Raw genomic sequence first — 18986 nt, forward strand, 5'->3', positions numbered from 1 at the left:
TAATAACCCTATTATAATCTATTATTATTTCATCCACGGATTGATATTAATCCGAGTTTTCCTGTATTTGTGACCAAAACGGCTGAAAAAACCCTAACCTTTGGGGCCGCAAATACCTATATAGCCCATATAAGGGTGTATCCCCCGGGACTTCAGAGACAAGCCGTCGCTTGTCTCCGCCAAAAATAACGTCTGCGAGAGATTGATTTCGGACAAGCGATAGCCGCAAATACGTCGGCGTTCGCGGGCTAGCGGATCTGTTTTTCTTATTCAGTCGTCCAGTCCAAAGTCCATACTTCAGATGATGTGCATGTGAACGAGGCTGCAGAAAACTGAAAATTGTACTTTTCTGCGTGTTCGGCTGAAACCTTTGGCGGTTTTATATCAGTGAAACTGCAGATATCGTTTATCAGCGTACGAGGGAGACCGCCAACAATGAATTTATGAATCTGTTTTGGTTTGATTGCATAGTTTAGGCGCGTTTTCTTAAAAGATGCCACCCACTGCGGTTAGATATTGCAGCTGTCTGGAGATTGAAAATGAGAAATATGCTTACCTTCGGTGGCTAGAGGACAGATTCCACCTGCATGGAGGGCTTTGACGAAAATCGGAGGCTTAGAAAGAGTGTTAAGCGTCGTGTTTATTGAATTTTGTTAATTAATAGCCGAGCCGGGTTTTCAAGATGGCGGGCACGAAGCAAGCTTCCCACAACCTCAACTTAGGTGACTACGATTCTCTTCCACTTCTTTTCAGTCACCTGAAACGAATCCTTGCCGACAATACAGGATATTTTGAAGAATACACGTCCAAAGCAGTTTACAAGAAGTTTTATGATGGCTTTAAATTGATGCTATCAACTATAGATTCTTTGGAAGAAGGTGCGATTTTGCTAGCGAAGGCGGCACCACTGTACGATTACAGCACTGACGCTAAAGGAAATGGCTACAGGAGCTTGCTAAGACTCGTTGAACAATGCATTCGTTCCGTTACAGAACTGTCCGCTTATTGCCAGACTCATCGAGACAGATTTTATTTTCGATCGCATCACTATAGCTTAGAAGTGGAGGCATTTGCCAATGTTTTCCAACGAACAACTCAGTTGCTACAATTTGCGAAACTCGTGATCGAGGATAGCGTACCAGACAATTTATTTCCGGAGAGTTTTGACTCTAAAGTTATGTTGGAAGTTGAACAGCTGGATAGAGAGTGCTTTTATGGAAGAACTTTGGGATTTCAGGTAGGTGTTAAATCGATAACTTCAACATGATGCTTATCATGAACTTTATGATGTCATTAGAATAATTTATAATGATATGTTTTTTCCAATTTCCTTCTCCGGCACCAGATAATAGTTTGACATAACGAGTCGATAATCATCTTGAAAGTAAAATATCTTTCTGTGTAGTGCATATGTTTTGTTCACTGAGGGTTACTGTTAGGCTGTGTGCCATATTTGAAGGTTACTGGGGTTTTTTCTTGAAGGATCTGCTACTGTAAAGAAAACAAAATCAATGTTTATATTTGTATTCAAGGGCCCAAGTGTTAGCTGAGTGCTAGTAATGTAAATTGATGTGATCCTCTAGGAACAATAATAATAATATCATGGACAATTTTGGCACGAAATTTCAGCATTAATTTACAAATTAATTATTTCACATGTGAAATTACAACATTGCCATGGCAGCATTTGGCATGAAATTTCTCAATACAATAAACAAGTCAAAAACCTATGATTGTAAATATACTTATCGCTGAAGGACTAAAAATTTGAAAAATACTTATTTGCAAAAAACAACAAAAATAAAAATAAAACTAGGAAATGTTAAAAGTTAAAAAATTGTTTAACTTGTCCAGGCTATAGCTCCTGAAAAGAAAATCTTATGAATATGGTTGTGCGCATCAGCTGTATGTCATATAGAAACATTCACCAGCACGTTTTTACTCCTTGGAAATTATGGAGGCAATCATGATGTACCATCCAGCTTTCCTGGCTCTACTTTGCACTGTGATATGTCATTTTCCATGCCGGTTTTTTGGACCTGGCCTTTAAATTAAGATCTGAAAGGGTTAATCACACTTAATCACATTATTTCAATTGATAACTTCTAGTTTGAAAATGAAAACCCCAATGAAAAGACATACATCATACAATTCTTAAAACACCATTAAAAACTAAGTATACTTAGTTAGCAAAATCTATAACCCATGTTCACACCAAAATGGCAAAAAACCCATATATTTTAATATTTTTCATATGGCTTATTTTCAGTTCTCCACTGGTTTACGACATTTCTTACAAGTTGTTTGTGTAGCTATGGCCTCGTTTGCAGAAGGTTATCGTCGACACAAAATGAGCAGTGTGGCACTTGCCACAGTCTCTTTCCTGAACAGTGGGAAATATACTGTGAACCCCGAAATGAGGGCCAAAATGATTGTGGATGTCACTCAGAAGACTAATATGGATTTTTGCAAAGCTTTCTGGAGTTTGACAGAAGGTTATGGGATCCAGGTACGTTATGCCGCAAAAGTAATAATCGCTGCAAAATATTATACTGACACAAACTGTAATAACAATTGCCGGAAAAAGGAATACTGACGCATAATGTAATACTAACACAAAAGTTGATGCAAAATGTTATACAAGCCAATATGTCAAACTTCTAAATCAGATGTCTACGGTAAAAATGGGAATGGCATGTGTATTCAAGCAGGTTATTGGTGCAGATGGGCTGGGGCTACAGAGAGAGGGGGTCATCACTGAGAAATAACACTTTTTGTGAAGTGGGGCTGGCCCCTTTCTTTGTTTTGGTAAGCAAGGGCTATTTTGTAATTAGCTCTAATTAACCGAGCAGGGGTCTTTATGGGAGGATCTGGACTGAGGTAGTGAGTACAGATTGAATGCAGTGAGGTCTGGGCACACGACTGAGGTCAAGATTCTCCCATACAGATGGCTAAGCTCAGTTAATAAGATGTTTATTATATGGCAAACAAGCAAAATTTAATTTGTTTAATGAAACTGGTTTGTACTAGCTGACATTTTGCTTGCGAACGGCAATGAGCTGAACTTAATTCTCCCAAAGTCTGTTTTTCCTCTTTACTTTTCTTTTCTCATCAGGCACTTCCATAAATAAATATTGTTAGAAGAAAACAGTCCATATTTTTGCATTTTAGTATGCAAATTTTTCACCGTAAACATTATCGGTGTAGATACTGGTCTTGATGAGAAAATCTAGACCGCTTTCAATATTGATTTCCGCTAATCAAATTCGTGAATTCGATAGTTCCCAGTCCTTGTGAGACACAGCCATATAATAATAAAATATGCAAGGTCCACATCAGGCTTTTTGGCACTGCCATAAATAAATATTGCTGGAAGAAAATAGTCCATATTTTTGCATTTAGTTTGCAAATTTTTCACCGCAAAGCATTACCAGTCTAGATGCTAATTTGACATGGAAAAACAGATAAGTACAAACAAAACAATAACACCCATTTATTACCTTCTCAGTGGTGAATGCAACAGTAGCCTTCATTTGTTGACACTGATCATTTCCTTATAAAATAGTTTCACAAACTCTTTGCAAAATTTCCAAGTTGAAAGTACATAGCGGGTCTGCAGCCATTGGAGAAATGGTGGTTGTGTACCCAGGTGGATAATTTAGATGAAAGAACTTTAAACTTGACATTGTACAGTTCATATGCAGCATGTTAATATGCAGCATGTGGTCACCAAACGTACCATTTTGAGACATTGCAGAGAGATAGGCGGGCCAAAGCAGATCTGTGAAATTTTGCAATGATGTCCCATCGGCAGCAGTGATGATTTCTTCTGGCATTGTCTGGTTAGACCGATGAATTCCTATGCTATTTAAGAAATGGCAAACAGTAGAAAATTAATTTTTCATCTTCAGGAGGATCAGAGGAATTAATAAACAGGGCGGAACCCGTGCGATCTTTGAACAAGGACCACATGATCTTTGAATCTTTGTCACCACCTCTTCCACCCCCGCCACCTCACTAGCCTCAAAATAATGATCACTTGTTCTGTTGCATTTTAGCATGTTCCACTGCTGGTTTGTTCGGCAATGAAGGTGAACAGAGTATTCCATATCCCTCCTGATCCTTTTGAACTCGTCACATTGAAAGGCGAGTCTGTGAGTATTGCTCCCCCCTGTTCCTGGTCAGGTCTAGCTCCAGTCCAAGTGCGACTTCTCTCATACGAGTGGAGGGATGGACAGGTAGGAGATGATAGATAACTTTTAAAACTAGACACTCTAAGAGTATTTACTCTGGTTTCGTACCGCAATATCAAATCGTACTTTACAAGTAAGCTGATTGAACACAATAAAAACATTGGGAACAAAGGATATAGGAATAGGAACATAAAAACAGTTTGGAAAATCAATTTTAGAAATCTTGAAAACAACTTTGGGAAGACCTTGGGTGTTAACTGTGTTTTACGATTACAAGATACAGTCTACAATCTACAATATTTGATGGCATAAAAATATAAAATAGTACTGTGCAAAATTACATGTTCTCCCGTGGGGAATAAGTTGGGATCAATATTGAGCTGCTCTCATTTGGAAAGAATCAAGTCTAGTGTGACATGGTCAGCGGAAAAAATAGTGGGTAGGGGAATGAAAAATGAGCGGGGCCTGGGCTGCCCTTCCCTCTCTCTCGCCCAGAGCCCACTCACTTTTTCTTTCACTTGCCCGATTTTCAATTCTCTCCACCTACCGTGGACCTGCAACAGGCTACTATGTTACTGATAAGTGATAAGCTCTTTGTTCAATATTACTGTATTTTCTCCAATCATTTTTGTGTTTCAACCTCAGAGCAAAGATGGCAAACAGAATTCCACCCATCATGGCCGATCACCAAAACCTAAAAGTGACGGCTTTTTACTTCACGTGCATGGTGGAGGGTTTGTTGCACAGTCATCAAAATCACACGAGGTATGACGTAATGCAGTTCGAATAGCAAGGTTCTGAGTACTTTCGATTACTTATACTTAAGAAATAGAAAACATGTTCCGTGTTTCTATCGAGTTTTAGTAGCGTTCTATCATGAATGCCATTAGGGAGTTTACGAAAACACGACGGCAGCGTCGAGGACAACGTCGATTAAAAAATGAATTTATATTTTACCTACGAATCTCGTGATACTCTTAAGTCATTTGCTTTGTTTATCACTGTCAAAACTGCCGCAAAACCAAATCCGGAACACAGCGATAAATTTGAAATAAAAATTTAAAAAATTAGCCGTCGTGGTTCACATTCTCTAGACAACCCAAAATTTGGTCATTTCACGTTGTTGTCTTGCAGAGAACGGCAAAGAAAAGTACCAAGAATTATAAAGCACGTGCACAGTCATTGTTCTGCTCATTAATTCTTTTGTTCAGTGACGTTCCCGTTGCCGTTGCCGTCGTGGTTTCGTTAACTCCCTATTAGGGAGTTTAAGAAGCTACGACGGCGACGCCGAGGACAACGTCGATTAAAAAATGACTTTATATTTTACCTACGAATCTCGCTATACTCTAAAGTCATTTACTTTGTTTATCACTGTCAAAGCTATCACGAAACTGAATCTGGGACACAGCGATAAACTTGAAAAAGAGTTTTAAAAAATTAGCCGTCGTGTTCACGTTCTCCAGACAACGCAGAATTTGGCCATTTCACGTTGTTGTTTTGCCGAGGACGGTAAAGAAATGTACCGGGAATTATAACGCACGTGCACAGCCATTGTTCTCCTAATTAAATCTTTTGTTTAGCTACGTTCCCGTTGCCGTTGCCGTCGTGGTTTTCTTAAACTCCCTAAATTATTATGACAATTCGCCGTCAAGGACTGAATCTCTTAGAGTGTATATAACGCAGAGGAGTCGATATGTCTATGTTTACCGCTTTTAGAGTGCCCTTTCCTACAGTTTTGTTAAATCCTTTACCAAGTCGTATGTTATTTGTAGCCTGCGAACAGGCTCCCGGTGAGCCCGAACCCCTATCCCCGCCCCTATCGCTTTGCTCTCGGAATTCTTCTGTTTCGCGCTCGCCGAAATTTTTTTCCGTCCTCGCCGGGAGCCTGTGCGCAGGCTATGGTATTTGTGGTTAAGCAACCCTTTATAATGCAGTTCACTTTTTTTTCAGATGTACCTACGTACATGGGCGTGTGAGCTTGGTGTACCCATCCTATCTATAGATTACTCTCTGGCCCCGGAAGCACCCTTCCCGCGCGCCTTGGAAGAATGCTTCTTTGTGTACGCCTGGTGTTTAAACAATTTTGATCAACTGGGAACTACTGGAAAGTGTTTCTGTTTGGCTGGAGACTCTGCAGGTTAGAATTGTAATCAATATGTCACATCTTTGTCCCCATTATCTTGGTGTATGTGGATAGTGTAGAATTTAGAAATTAAGGAGGTTCGCGCTAATTGTTTCTGCGCATCCTTACTGCGCACGCAAATTCACACGCCACGTCATACATGAGAGCGCGCGCCAAGTAATAAAATAACATTAGATTTAACGATCTTGGACGTTCGGTGACCCCTATTTTTCTTTTGATGAATCATTTTCTCTACCGATTTTCTACGTTTAGCGGAAAAGTGAAGAAAATTTATCGACTAGAAGTTTGAATTTTTTGCAAAATATATCAGATCTTCTTTACAAGTTATTATAGAAAACTAGAATGTTAATTAAGGTATTTGAATATAACGCGGCCTGGATTAACGCGAACTGAAAAAAAAGTTAGGTCCAAATAAAGGAAATTGTTATTAAGTGTCCAAGAATGCAGCACGGTGACCCGAAACCCAGACCTCTCACTCTAGAGTCATTTGCAATAACCTCTAGTCCCAGTTATCTTTCCAACATGCGTAGATTTATTACCAAGTACAACAGAACATAGTTTGCGTGATTAGTTTTTGAAAAAAAACTGTTGTGTAGGGGCTCAAATACTGCATGGATTAAAATGTATCAACTTGAAGTCAACATCAAGTTAGCTGTTCTCCCAATTCGCTAATTAGAGGAGTCTTTCTGCAGAACCCAACCGATTTGTCTCATAAAATTACTTGTAGCCCTTTTTCCCCCGCTTGGTTTTCGTTCATGTTATTTCCATGTACTTGTTTTGTAGGTGGTAACCTGTGTGTTTCACTGAGCATGCGTGCAGTTGAATATGGCATCCGCGTACCAGACTCCATACTAGCGGCCTATGCACCGTTCAATGTACAGTGGGTACCCTCGCCATCCCGTCTCCTGAGCCTCATGGATCCACTCCTGCCCACTGGAGTACTGGGTGCTTGTCTAGCGGCATACTCTGGCATGGGCAAGTCACCATTTGATGACTGCATCAAGAATTCCATTAAATCCCTGACAGGCAAGACCAGTCAACCGGTAAATGTTGTCAGCAGAAGAACCAAGACAAACTCTCTGCTGCATCTCTTTAGAGTTGGCTCCAAGGAGACCAAGAACACAAGAAGCAGTAGTTATTTAGATGCTCATTTGCAATCGGGCCCGGAGAGTTTTCACAGCTGTTTTAGTTCACCACAGAGTCTCGAATCCGCTTCTGTTAACCACGTAGCAAACTCGAGTAGCGAAGCAGCTGTTGGTTATGATTGTGCAAGGGGTTTGCCAGACTGTAATGGAGTGGTGTATCATTCCTCAGAAACACACGTCGAACATGCTGCTTCAGATCATGAAAAGGACTGCGAAAGTAGCAGCACTTTATCGGGCCATCCACAGTCGAGAAAACACTCACAAGACACTATACCTAGTAGACCCACAAGCCCTCAGAGAGACCACAGAGAGACGGACCATATAGGAGTGCACTACCATAAGGACATCGAGGAGTGCCATGTGGTGAACGTAGTGGAATCATCAGACAGCCCCTCTGGAGAGCTCCTTTTGTTCTCTCTTGATGCACCTGAAGATAGAGCGTATCTGGAGGCGGGAACACCGCCAGATGAGGACGAGGAAGTGGGGCTTGATGACGAGTCGCATTCAAGGACCACGTCTATGTCCCAAGTTTGCCTTCCTATTTCCAAGAACCCGTACATGTCGCCACTGCTGGCTCCTGATGAAATGCTGAAACACTTGCCTCCAGTTGATTTACTGGTAAACCTCTTCGCCCTTCATGAATTTCCTTAAATAAAGGTTGTCTGTCTGTCTGTCTGTCTTAGACAGAACATGTTTGCCTAACATATTTTCTTTATATTTTCTAACTTATTTTCTTCAGGCCTGCACACTGGATCCCATATTGGACGACTCGGTCGAGTTTGCCCGAAAGCTTCGCTCCCTGGAGAAGGACGTGGAACTGTACATCTTAGAGGATTTACCCCACGGGTTTTTGAGCTTCCATCTTGTCAGTCAAGAGGCAAGGGAAGGGAACGACCTGTGTATAGCCTGCTTGAAAAGATCATTGTCAGGAAAGCGCAAAATAGGCCGAACTGAAAAGGCTCCTGTGTACTGATCTGTCACGCAACACTTGCGGTAAATTCGAGTAACGCCGATCAATTTTCACGTTCTATCACAAGATGATTTGCGTGACATCATGACGATTAACGGCTAAGAAATTTGACTTGTTTAATTTTTGTATGTTGGAACCTCTCGCAGGCGAGGGTGAATTTAGGCCGTGTTTTTACCTCAAACAATTTTGCTGGAATAGCCACAATCCATCTGCCAAGGCAACAGTTTTTAGTCACCAGAATTAAGAGGGATTGAATCACGGTTGAAACTTTTTTGAGTGGAAATTGTGAATTTTCGGGAACATAATTTCAAAATCCTGTCATTTCAGACAGAAATACTTATTTAAGGCAAATGCTAATAAATGGGATTAAGTTAATGAATATTTTTCAAGTGTTAATACTGTGCTAAAACACAGTGTCAAAATGTACAAATTTGCTTGAGAATAATGATGTCATGAAAAGAAATCACTCGAATCCGCCCAAAAATCATAAGAGATAATGAAATTGAGTGATAATAATAATAAAAGATTGATGTGTTTTGATGAGTTATGTGTGACTCCTGCGTTTTCTATCCTCTCTGAACCGTTTTCAGGTTTGTTTTTTTTACCTTTCTTTTGGATTTAACGCGCGTTCTGCACGTTTTTTCCCACCTTAATTTTAAAGAGCATCTTGTTTTTCACTCGTTGATGTTCTGTTGCCTTTTCAACGCGGACACGCGCGTTTTTTCGCGGATACACGCGCGTTAATCCTCGGAACCTCTAGCGTTTTCTACAGTTATGTTGAACCGTAGCCTGAAATACCAGTCATCTCCCGTCCTGAGCCTCATCCCGGGAATGAGGCTCAGGGCGGGAGATGACTGGCATTTCAGGGCTAGTTGAACCTCTGACACATTTTCAAGGGTCAGGGTCTTATAAATTTTCGAGGTTTTTGCCATTTTCTTACGTATTTGCGTTCCCATATGTGCCCACCTTACCGTATAAATACCCCCATCGGGTGTTCTTTTCCTCTTGGACCCCCTGTACTTATTTCGACGCGAATACACGCTCTTTAACCAGTGTCACACACACAGGATTTTTCTCTACACAGTCTGTCGGAAAAATTTGAAGCTCTGTTCTCATTCCTTTTTATTTTCGCGTTTGCACTTGTGTTTGATGAGAACTTCACGTTCACACAATACACCGGAGAAATTTGAAAACGGCTTTTTCACTCTGAACGCGCATCAAATGTTTTCCAGCTACACTGCGCCGTAGAAATTTGAAAACGCAGCTTTATTTCTACGGTTAGGCTTACCATCCACACTAATCCGTCACGAAAACGGAGCTTTTCGAAAACGCTCTTCAAACTGGAGGAATTTGAAGACGCGGGTTTTACGTTTTAGTTTGGACGGAAAACGTTTTGAAAACGGAGCTTTCCAAAAACGATGGCGTCACTAAAATCGTGATTTCCGTGGCCGAGTTTTCCTCAAACACAGATCCGGTGATTGTTGCGTTTTAAATTTCTCCGGAGTAGTGTGGACGGGGAACATCAGAGTGAAACCTCCGTTTTCAAAGGCACCCCCCCCCCCCCCCCAGTTCAAATTGCTCTACGGCACCAGGGGCTTATTTCTTGTTTTCTTTTTTTGTCTTTGAGCATATCTTATTTAAAAGACCGCATTCAGTCAGCTTTGATTTTATAACTATCTTCGCATAAATATTCCGTTGATTGGAGATAAACTTTAAAAAAAACTTGCCTCTAGGAAATCTGTAAAAGGTACGGCTGTGTCACAAGTTGATGTTGAGTTACAGAGAGAGCCCTGGAAACGAGGTAAGTACAAATCTAAGATCACCTTTCCAGAAGCATGATGCCTTCGAAAATAATGGCGGGGTTCTCCTTGCGAGGGGAGACATTTTGGCGTTTTTTGTTTTTATTGGCTCTTCTGTGGCTTTTTCCTATATATTATCACAGGTAAGATTTATTCCTTCAAATTGAGAAGTAACTTGCAGAAGTTAATGCTAGTGGAGGATAAAGTTTTTCGTGCTTTTTGGAAGGTGAATTTGAGCACATGGCAATAACATAAACACGTCATATTTAGGACTTTTTGTGTGGTTATTGCTCGCCTATAAAAGTGCTACGATTCTTATTTAGGCTAACTGAGGTGGAATTCATGAATCCCGCCACAGTAATTGTTTTAAAAGGCAATAGCCTTTACAATGTAATAACGGTGAACTAACACTTCGTCATCTTTATAGTTACCAGTGTGACAGACTCAGTAAGCTAGGAATCAAATGTGCCTTTATTTGGGATGGTGATGGTAGCAGGACCATGGATATCTTTGGTCACGCGAGGGCGGCGAAGTTCTTCGAGAAAAACAACAAAGGAAGGAAATTTTTTCCTTTTGTGAACGGAGAAGATGCGAGTTTGATATTGGGACATTCCATTTTTTTATTTGCAGCCCCCCCTTCCTATAGAGGGCACATTTTGGGAATCTCCAGTTTTCCCATAAATGGGGGGGGGGGGGGGGGGGGATTCAGAAGCAGTATTTAGAGATAAAAGATCCCATCAACATAGCTAAAATAAGAAATTTACCATTTCAGAATCTGCATACAGTCGAACCTCCGGTTGTGACCACCTCTCGTTAGCGACCACCTCTCCTCAGCTACCAGTTTTCCAGAATATCAAAAGTTTCCAAGTCAAATCACTTCATTGGGAACCTGACTACAATACATTATAGATGTTCAATTTGTTGATGTTAATGGTTTGTTTTATATCTTTTGATATTTTGCTCCAATAAAATGTGTACAGTATTGTATTTTTGACTTAATTTACACTGAACCCCCTTAATAAGGACACTACCCATGGTCCCTTTGGTGTCTGTATTAATGTGGTTTGACTGTCGCTATGATTATCAATGAAAACAATTGCTGAGTTCTGATTGGTCACCAGCACATGCTTATTGAGGTGCAGAGTACAAAACTAAGTAATCGTAGAGTACAACATGAAAGTTTGTGTAGTCACTCAGAGTCACCTCATACATTGTTTGTTCCCACAGAATGAAACGCATCAAGCAGAGAGAAGTCTAGATTTTCAAGACAGGCGTGATGATTCCAGCATGGAAACTATGATTAGTAGGTGAGTGATAACAATAGCTATTAAAGCAGCCTTTTAACTTATAACCAGTTTTATCCTCAAAAAAAGGTTAACCACAATAAATAGCATGCTTTAAATAATGTAAAGGATACCAAAGAGGTGAATATTATGGTAATTTAGGGACCCAATGGACATGCTAGCATGAAAACATTCATTTGCAGAGAGAAAGTACAAACACACAGGTATGCAAGGGATGAATGAGTCATTTTCTGAGTGAAAGGATCTCTATAGTTGTTGGGACTGTAATGTAGTAGATAAAGATGGAGTGCATGTTTCTGATGGGTTGCTCATTACATTATTGGTCCTGCTGACCAATAAATATAGTTGCCAATAGGACCACAAAATATCAGAGTTCCCATTAATGCACAGGCATCCTTGGGGTGCAGGAAAACGTTCCAAAAATTATAGAAATAGGCAAAGGACCCTGGAAAAGCAAAAGGAACCCCCAACTCTTTGGAATTGGGGACCCCAAGGACCCTCAACTAAAAAGTGGTGGGAACTCTGATTTAATATTATTAGCACTTGCCAGTGACTTCCTTGGGGCCAGGGGGAGGGCATTCCTGGTGGCATTGATTAAACAGTTGAGCAGCTTTGGTTTTTGACACTGTTTTCGTATAAATTTTAGCAATGACAACAGCTCCGGTCTGTTGGCCATGGCTCAGCAGCATATTTACATCTTGGCAAACAAAACCATTGTATATACTGCTCTTTCCTGGTGGGAAGAGTGCCTCTCACAATGTACAAGAAGTGACAACCCTCGCCTGAAATTGACTGCTGCCTCTGTCTCTGTTCACTTGGGTGAGATTCTCAGGAAAGAAATTGATGAAAAACTTGACATCCCATATCAGACTGACTCGATAGCAGTGCTGCAGTACGTCAGCAACAGTCACAAATGATTTCAAGTTTTCGTCACCAATCGAGTCCAAATGATCCACAACCTGGTAGATCTATTAAAGTCAATGGAGATAAGGGGACACAAGAGAATCCTGCCAAAATGCCTCTGATTAGATGCTGAAGTACTGAATGAGCAACAATGTTGCCAGTGCTTAATGACAGCCCAGCAGTTTGTATGACAGGCAAATTCTAGCTGCATGACTGTTATATAAGCCTTGTTTATCTCCCCAGCATACACATCCTGCATTCAGCAGGCAAGATTATTGGTAAAGCAAATTGATGGAGGGGGGTTGACCTTTTTGGGTAGTTGCTGCTATCTGCATGTCATAAACAATGTTTGTCCTGTCTTGTTGTTCTACCATTCATCTAAGACTGTAGCCTCTTGTTTCATATAATTTACAGTTTTTCTAGAGCTTACAAGGCTTGAATGCTTTTAAAACCTTTCCTATTTCTTTTCAGAAAGAAAACAGGGTGAGAAGCAACAGTAAAATCTTTGTGCTGAGACTTATATGCCTTGGAAAGAATTTCATGTTGAGACATTAGATCCCATTTAAGGTGAGTCATGATCTTTTCATGTTTGGCTGGAGCGGTTACTAATATAAATTTTATAAATATTAATTTAGAAAACACTCCTTAGAAAATACGTGCGCTGATTGGTTAAAAATTGTGTTTCTATAACTTGATAGAAACACAGAACTAGCACAAGCTGTTGACCTAATAATGGCGCAACCGAGACTGGGTTAAGCTGTGGAAGTTTAGATCACTTGGCCTGATGCAGACTTTACCTTACCTTCATAGTCCAAACTCACCCAAGAAGGGATTAAACTTTAAAAATTTGATGACTTATTTTTAATTGTGTAGTTTGTAAAACATAAGAGATTGAGGCTGTCATAAAAGTTAAAACAGTTCTCATTTCTTACTAGATACAAACCAGAAAGCTGTGCTGAGGCTTATGTGGAGAAAGATTCATATTGAAGCAATTGATTCCACATCTGGTGAGTCGTTGTGTTTTACTTGTGTCTTGTTGGAGAGGTTATCAGTTACTTGATGTTACCTGAGCTAGGAATAATGGCACACAATGCAGGCAGAAAATTAAAACAAATAGAGATGTTATTGTTTCACGGATCAGCTATTGCACTGTATGGTGTTCTTGGACACAACATGTTGCTCTTACAGTGCCTCCCTCTACCCCTGGGTGAATAACAGGGGCTAACCCTGCAACAGACTGGCATCCCATTTAAAGTGTCTATACAGGCAAAAGGGTTTTTTGTGGTTTTGGTATCTCAACAATGTGTAAAAAGGTATTCTAAGAAAAAAAAAATTGGATTCCGACATTTTAATGCCCAATGATCTAACTTTAAAGTTCCCGCTTCAGCCATGCCCAATGAAGTTGACTATGAGTCAGTACAAAAAAAGAGTCTGGGTTTCTGAATGGGTCGTGACGTCAAGTTAGGAATTGCCAAATCCTGCTCGTTCAGGTCACTGTTGTTTCAGTAGTGGTTAGGAGTTTTCATCGACAGAAAGCCAGCAAACCGAAGTTGGTGAAACAATGTGGTTGTCAATCAAGCAAAATAAAAACTTGAAGCTTTGAGATGTTCCTGAAGTGACATCATTCGTCACCAATCTTTCATTATGCAGTCAACTTCATTGGGTGCGGTCGAAGCGGAAAGCTTGATTTTATGACAAAAAAGCACCAGAATTATTTTTTTGTTTTGGTTTGAATACATTTTTAGATGTTATAGAGATACCAAAACCACAAAAACCCTGTTGGCCGTATAGACACTTTAAGTGGGGGAGGGGAGTAGAAAGATATCTCATCAGTTGATGCTTAACAGACACTGGGATAAGATATGGTAGTTTGGATCACTTGGCCTGATGAAGGCAAACCTGTGATCAGGCGTGGTTTTTTTTTTTTTTTTGGAAAGGAAAAAGGTAGAATACGAAAAAAATACACCCTCCTTCCTGGCGTCTTAATATAAGGGAAGGGTGGTATGATCACAGGTTAGATGAAGACCTTACCTTGCTGTCAATGCAGGAATTCACCCTAGTGGGGTTGAAATTTTAAAAATCAGATGGTTTATTTTTAACTGTGTAGTTTGAAAAACTTAAAGGTTTAAAAAAACATTTGCAGAACTTTTCTTACTAGATGCATGTACAAAGCAGGGAAGCAAGAAAAACTTTACAAATTTGTTGATTTATTTTTAGTTGCTTAAAAAAAGGTTAAAACATTTCCTGATTCTTACTAGATAGAAAACGGCGAAGAAACACTAAAGGCTGTGCTGAGACTCAACAGGAAAAAGACTCAAATTGAGACATTGCATCCGTTATTAGGTGAGTCACAATTTTCTTTTAAAAGGAAGGGTCTATGATCACTTGAAGGTGCATGTACCCGGAATAATTGTACACAATGTAAACAGAATTTAAACGACTACGAATAGAGGTGTTTTTGTTTCGTGGTTCAGATATTTCAAGAAGCCCTTGTTATATGGTTAATCAGATTCCCTAGCCCTTCAGGGTTAGGTTTTACAAACATTCCTTAAGAATACAATGCCCGACATACTGTTGTTGATAAATACTCAAATTGTGAAACGAGGGCCCAATTGGAATGACCAATTGTTTTCCAGTTCGCGTATCAATGCTTCCTTAGCCGTGAAGCTTCATGAGTGATCAGCTTAAAATTTCTCCCGACAGTCTCAAACATAATCATTACAAAACAGTAAAGAGGATTTAAAAAGTAATCTCTAGAAAACTCAAAAAGAAAACCAGACCGCCTGGAAATTTAGACCTGAAGTTCTTGTGGAAAGAGATAATATACTTTATGATTTCAAAAGTGCCAAAGTAAAAAATGTACCTATTTTTGCTTTGCTATAGTAACTACATGAAAATACTGCATGGATTCAATTTGGGTGGACAAACAAAGGGATCTTATCCATAGATTTAAAAGCTTGAACCACCTTGTAGAGCATAATAACAGTGCCACATGAGAGTTCTGCGTGTGTCTTGAAAATGCACGTGAAAGAACTTACTAGGTTACAAACATTAGTCTCATCATATGCTAAAACTTTAATAGTGGGAGAGAAATGCTTCAAATCACGGAGTTATTTTTTTATTTATCTTTTTTTCTTTTTTGCCATGACATTTTTCGGATTTTCACCGTTGTGCGAATTTCTCTCTGGGATTTCAGATACCACTGGGGAATGTGCTTGAAATAGCTGTCAAAGTGAAAGTCTTTTCGGTCGTAGTTTCATAAAAAACCGTCTTGTCAAAACTAGCCGGCTGTAGCTGTCGGGTTGTGAGACCAAAGCTGAACATGAGAAAACCATAATTACCGGTAAATTACTATAAAATCTATAATAAAATCTACTATAATTCACTAATCGTCTTGCACGTACCTCTTAGAAAACGATTTGATTGCATTTGAACAGTTTGAATTTTAAAGCAACTTTGTCTTGTTATTCGGTTGTGTAAATATTTCATTGTATTTGGTCATAAGCGTCCGGCAAATTACTTTAATTACCTTTATCTTGATACCGTAAAAATGTGAAGCTAACCGAGAGCTTTTTATTTTCATATTTTCATGACCATAAATTCACACATAAATTCATCTTCAGAAAGAACATGCAAATGCTGCATGTTTTGTTGCGAATATTTTTGTCGCGAATATTTTTTGTCTTGAAATTTTTAGTGTGCTATCTTGCCGGTGCTGTATTTTCATTTATAGCCGGTGTTATTTATTTCGTGTTACTTCTTGTCCGCGTTTTAAGTTGTTCTTATTATCATTAAGTAAACTCCGTGTACTTCTGTGAGGATGAAGTCGAATACACTCTGTGTGTATATTTTGTTCTTTGGGTCTCAGTATACCCATTGTTAATTGGACGTTGTATTTATCTTCTTTCAGGCTGCCATCTCAAGTATACATGCAGCGATATAACAAGGAGGAAAAAGCAAAGGAAAGCAAGGACTTCGTTTAGAAGTAATTCTTCAGTGTATCACGTTTTAAAAGTAAGGTAGATATAAGATTTACAAGACAAAGTTTATCTCGGTTGAGTTTCTTGCGAAAGATTCTTAGAGCGGAGCTTGTATTAGTGATTTCTCAAAACCCAAGAGTAAAAAAAGAGTTTATAGAATTACTGTCAAATTGTCTAGTATCTGCAAGACTGTCGCGCATCTTGCTAGTTTTCGAGGATGCGTGAATTGTATTTCAACTTTGTAGCTTTAAAATTAAGGTAGAATACAGAATGTATTACTATTACCTGGATTTGTTTTTGCAACCAGAATTTTCAGCCTGGAAGTTACGTTATTAAACTTGTTGAAATTACTCTCTATTCCAGTATACGTATATGATCACAAATTTACTGAAATCTATCTAGTTTTCGAGGACGCATTGAATTGATGAAAGTTTGCGCTTTTAAAAGGGCCAAGAAGAGAAATCGAAAACAAACTTAGTCTTTTAGTGGAACAATTGTCCTTAGAAAAAAAAGTCTGCAATTTTAAATGGTGTCTGGTTTTGAGTTAAGCATATACTGAGTCTTTTGGTGGAAAAAATCTTGGACTATGTAGGATTTTTCGCATCAAAAGTCAAAGTATATGCTTGATTTCTGCTAGACTCTGTTCAAAAGCGCAGAATTTTTTTTCTTTTTGCCAACCCTACATAGTCAAAAAATAATAAAAGAGATAGCCTACATTTTGACTAGTTACCAGGCCCTTTTAAAAGCGCAATTTTTTTTATTTCTTTACTTATTCAAATTGCTTGTAATGAATTTTAATTGAATTATTAAATAGCCAATAAAATTTATTGAAGACGCGTGTGTAATTGACTTCCATTTGCTGTAGTGTCTTAATAGTCTTTATTATTTTTTAACAATGCTAAAACAATGTACACAATAAAAACCACCACTTGCTGTTTTCTTTTAATTATTTTATTATAAGTACTTAATGAATTAATTACAAATCAGTTAAATTAAATTAAAACGCGTGAAGGGAAAAGTTCACGTTTAAAAACTAAGACTTTTGGCGGGAAAATTTGAAAAAATTTGCACAGCGTCCCCCCTTACAACTTTTTTGAGAAAAATTTAAAGAGGTTACCCTTCAGAAGTTTTTTATCGCCAAAAAATTCTCAAAGGCAACAGTTGACAGAAATTCCCGTCAAAACTACTGCATCACCTAGCACTGAAAAAAAAAATTTATATTTTAAGATAGGTTTTTTCCGTTTAGAAATACTTTTTTGCCAAACATTCTTCAAATTTAACTTTTCAACTGATTAACTTCCGATGTTTTTTTGTGCGAGGGGATGCAAGAGTTCCTCGAGACATGAAAAAGATGAAATGACAAGATCAAATTTAATTCCGAAATGGATTTTTTAAATCTCGTAAAGCCCGCGACCGTGAAAAACCGTGTCAACTAGCCGAGTTTAGTTTTATATCCAATAGTTTGATCTGAATCGTTTTTAGCTTGCCATTTCATATCTTTCTCTGTCATACGATAATATAGATGGTACACTTCGATCAGTTGCACAGGAGCAAGAACACTTATCAATCAAAATCCAATCGTTCCCCCGCAAAATTGCCCAATTTCGATGGTTATAACCCAATTAAGTTTCGAAATAAGATAATTTTCTCTTCCGATGCGACCTTTTTCTCCGTTCTCTTTTCCCGTGCAACAACCAAAGTGTAACACCACAAAATAATCAATATCTGGTAGCACAAAGATGTTTACTCCTTAAACAACGCAAAATATCTTCGGCCGCTTCAGTATATTTTATGAACTTGTTATGTCAAAGCAATGTCGGAATAATCCACCGTGAAAATTTATACCTCTTGTTGAGAAGTTTTCGAAAATTTTTTACTCTGTTTGAACAAAACCTATGTATATACAAGGCACGTTTTAATACCAACTCGAATGCAAAAATTATCATCCTTTGATAAATTTGTTGCTGGTTATGATTGTTACAAAATTGTTGGCAGCCTTTTAAATCTTGAAAAACAATCGGTGCAATAGCTAATTTGAAATGCTTATTGTGTAGTAGTTGCATGCGAAAGGTTCTTTTTTTGGTCATTCCTAGGCAATTGTTAACAAACAAAAGAGGACAATTGAATTTGATTTGCAAATGTATAGCATTTACAGAACAGTTTTTATATTTTCAGCTGTTCGCGATCCTGAGCTCGTTCATACTTTAAAGCTGAAATATCAACTCTCCTTAACGGCTGCCCTACTTAGTCTTAACTCCAGTTCTGAGAATTTGGTAGCACATCAAGACAATATCTCCTAGTCGATGATTGTGTTTATCATTCTCGCCATACTTCACTTCGTTTTTCTTTTTACAACACCTTTTGTGAACCAGATATTGATCCATGTCGACCAAAATGGTGGCCGCCAGAATCGAGATGTCAGATTATAAAACTATATATTCGGTCGAAACAAATAATCTCAGGTTATCAAAATGTATTTGTTCGAAACAAATAAATACCACGACTTTTTCTGCTAGAAAAAAACCTCGACAACTTATCCTTGCGACGTA

General features: G+C 38.8%; 1 protein-coding gene and 1 long non-coding RNA gene across 5 annotated transcripts; both read left to right on the plus strand.

The window, feature by feature from the left end:
• The first annotated feature begins 318 nt into the window (after window positions 1-318).
• Window positions 319-8994, plus strand: LOC110041467 (hormone-sensitive lipase-like). Its single transcript, XM_089293995.1, has 7 exons — window positions 319-1237; window positions 2270-2509; window positions 4059-4238; window positions 4839-4958; window positions 6144-6330; window positions 7120-8099; window positions 8221-8994. Exons 1-7 carry the CDS (start codon window positions 683-685, stop codon window positions 8452-8454), a joined length of 2496 nt encoding a protein of 831 aa, XP_089150121.1. The 5' UTR covers window positions 319-682; the 3' UTR covers window positions 8455-8994.
• A 1953-nt stretch (window positions 8995-10947) lies between these two features.
• On the plus strand, window positions 10948-17292 carry LOC149109780 (uncharacterized). 4 transcript variants are annotated; one of them, XR_016208707.1, is made up of 5 exons: window positions 10948-11557; window positions 12929-13024; window positions 13393-13464; window positions 14720-14800; window positions 16368-17292. It is a non-coding gene; the product is annotated as an uncharacterized LOC149109780 (long non-coding RNA). The 4 variants fall into 4 exon arrangements; XR_016208708.1 differs by having other exon boundaries at window positions 12933-13024; XR_016208706.1 differs by having other exon boundaries at window positions 10948-13024.
• The last annotated feature ends 1694 nt before the right edge of the window (window positions 17293-18986 follow it).

Source organism: Orbicella faveolata, unplaced genomic scaffold (assembly GCF_042242905.1).
Source record: "Orbicella faveolata isolate gen_17 unplaced genomic scaffold, um_ofav_v1 contig_25, whole genome shotgun sequence".
NCBI classification, from domain to species: domain Eukaryota; kingdom Metazoa; phylum Cnidaria; class Anthozoa; order Scleractinia; family Merulinidae; genus Orbicella; species Orbicella faveolata.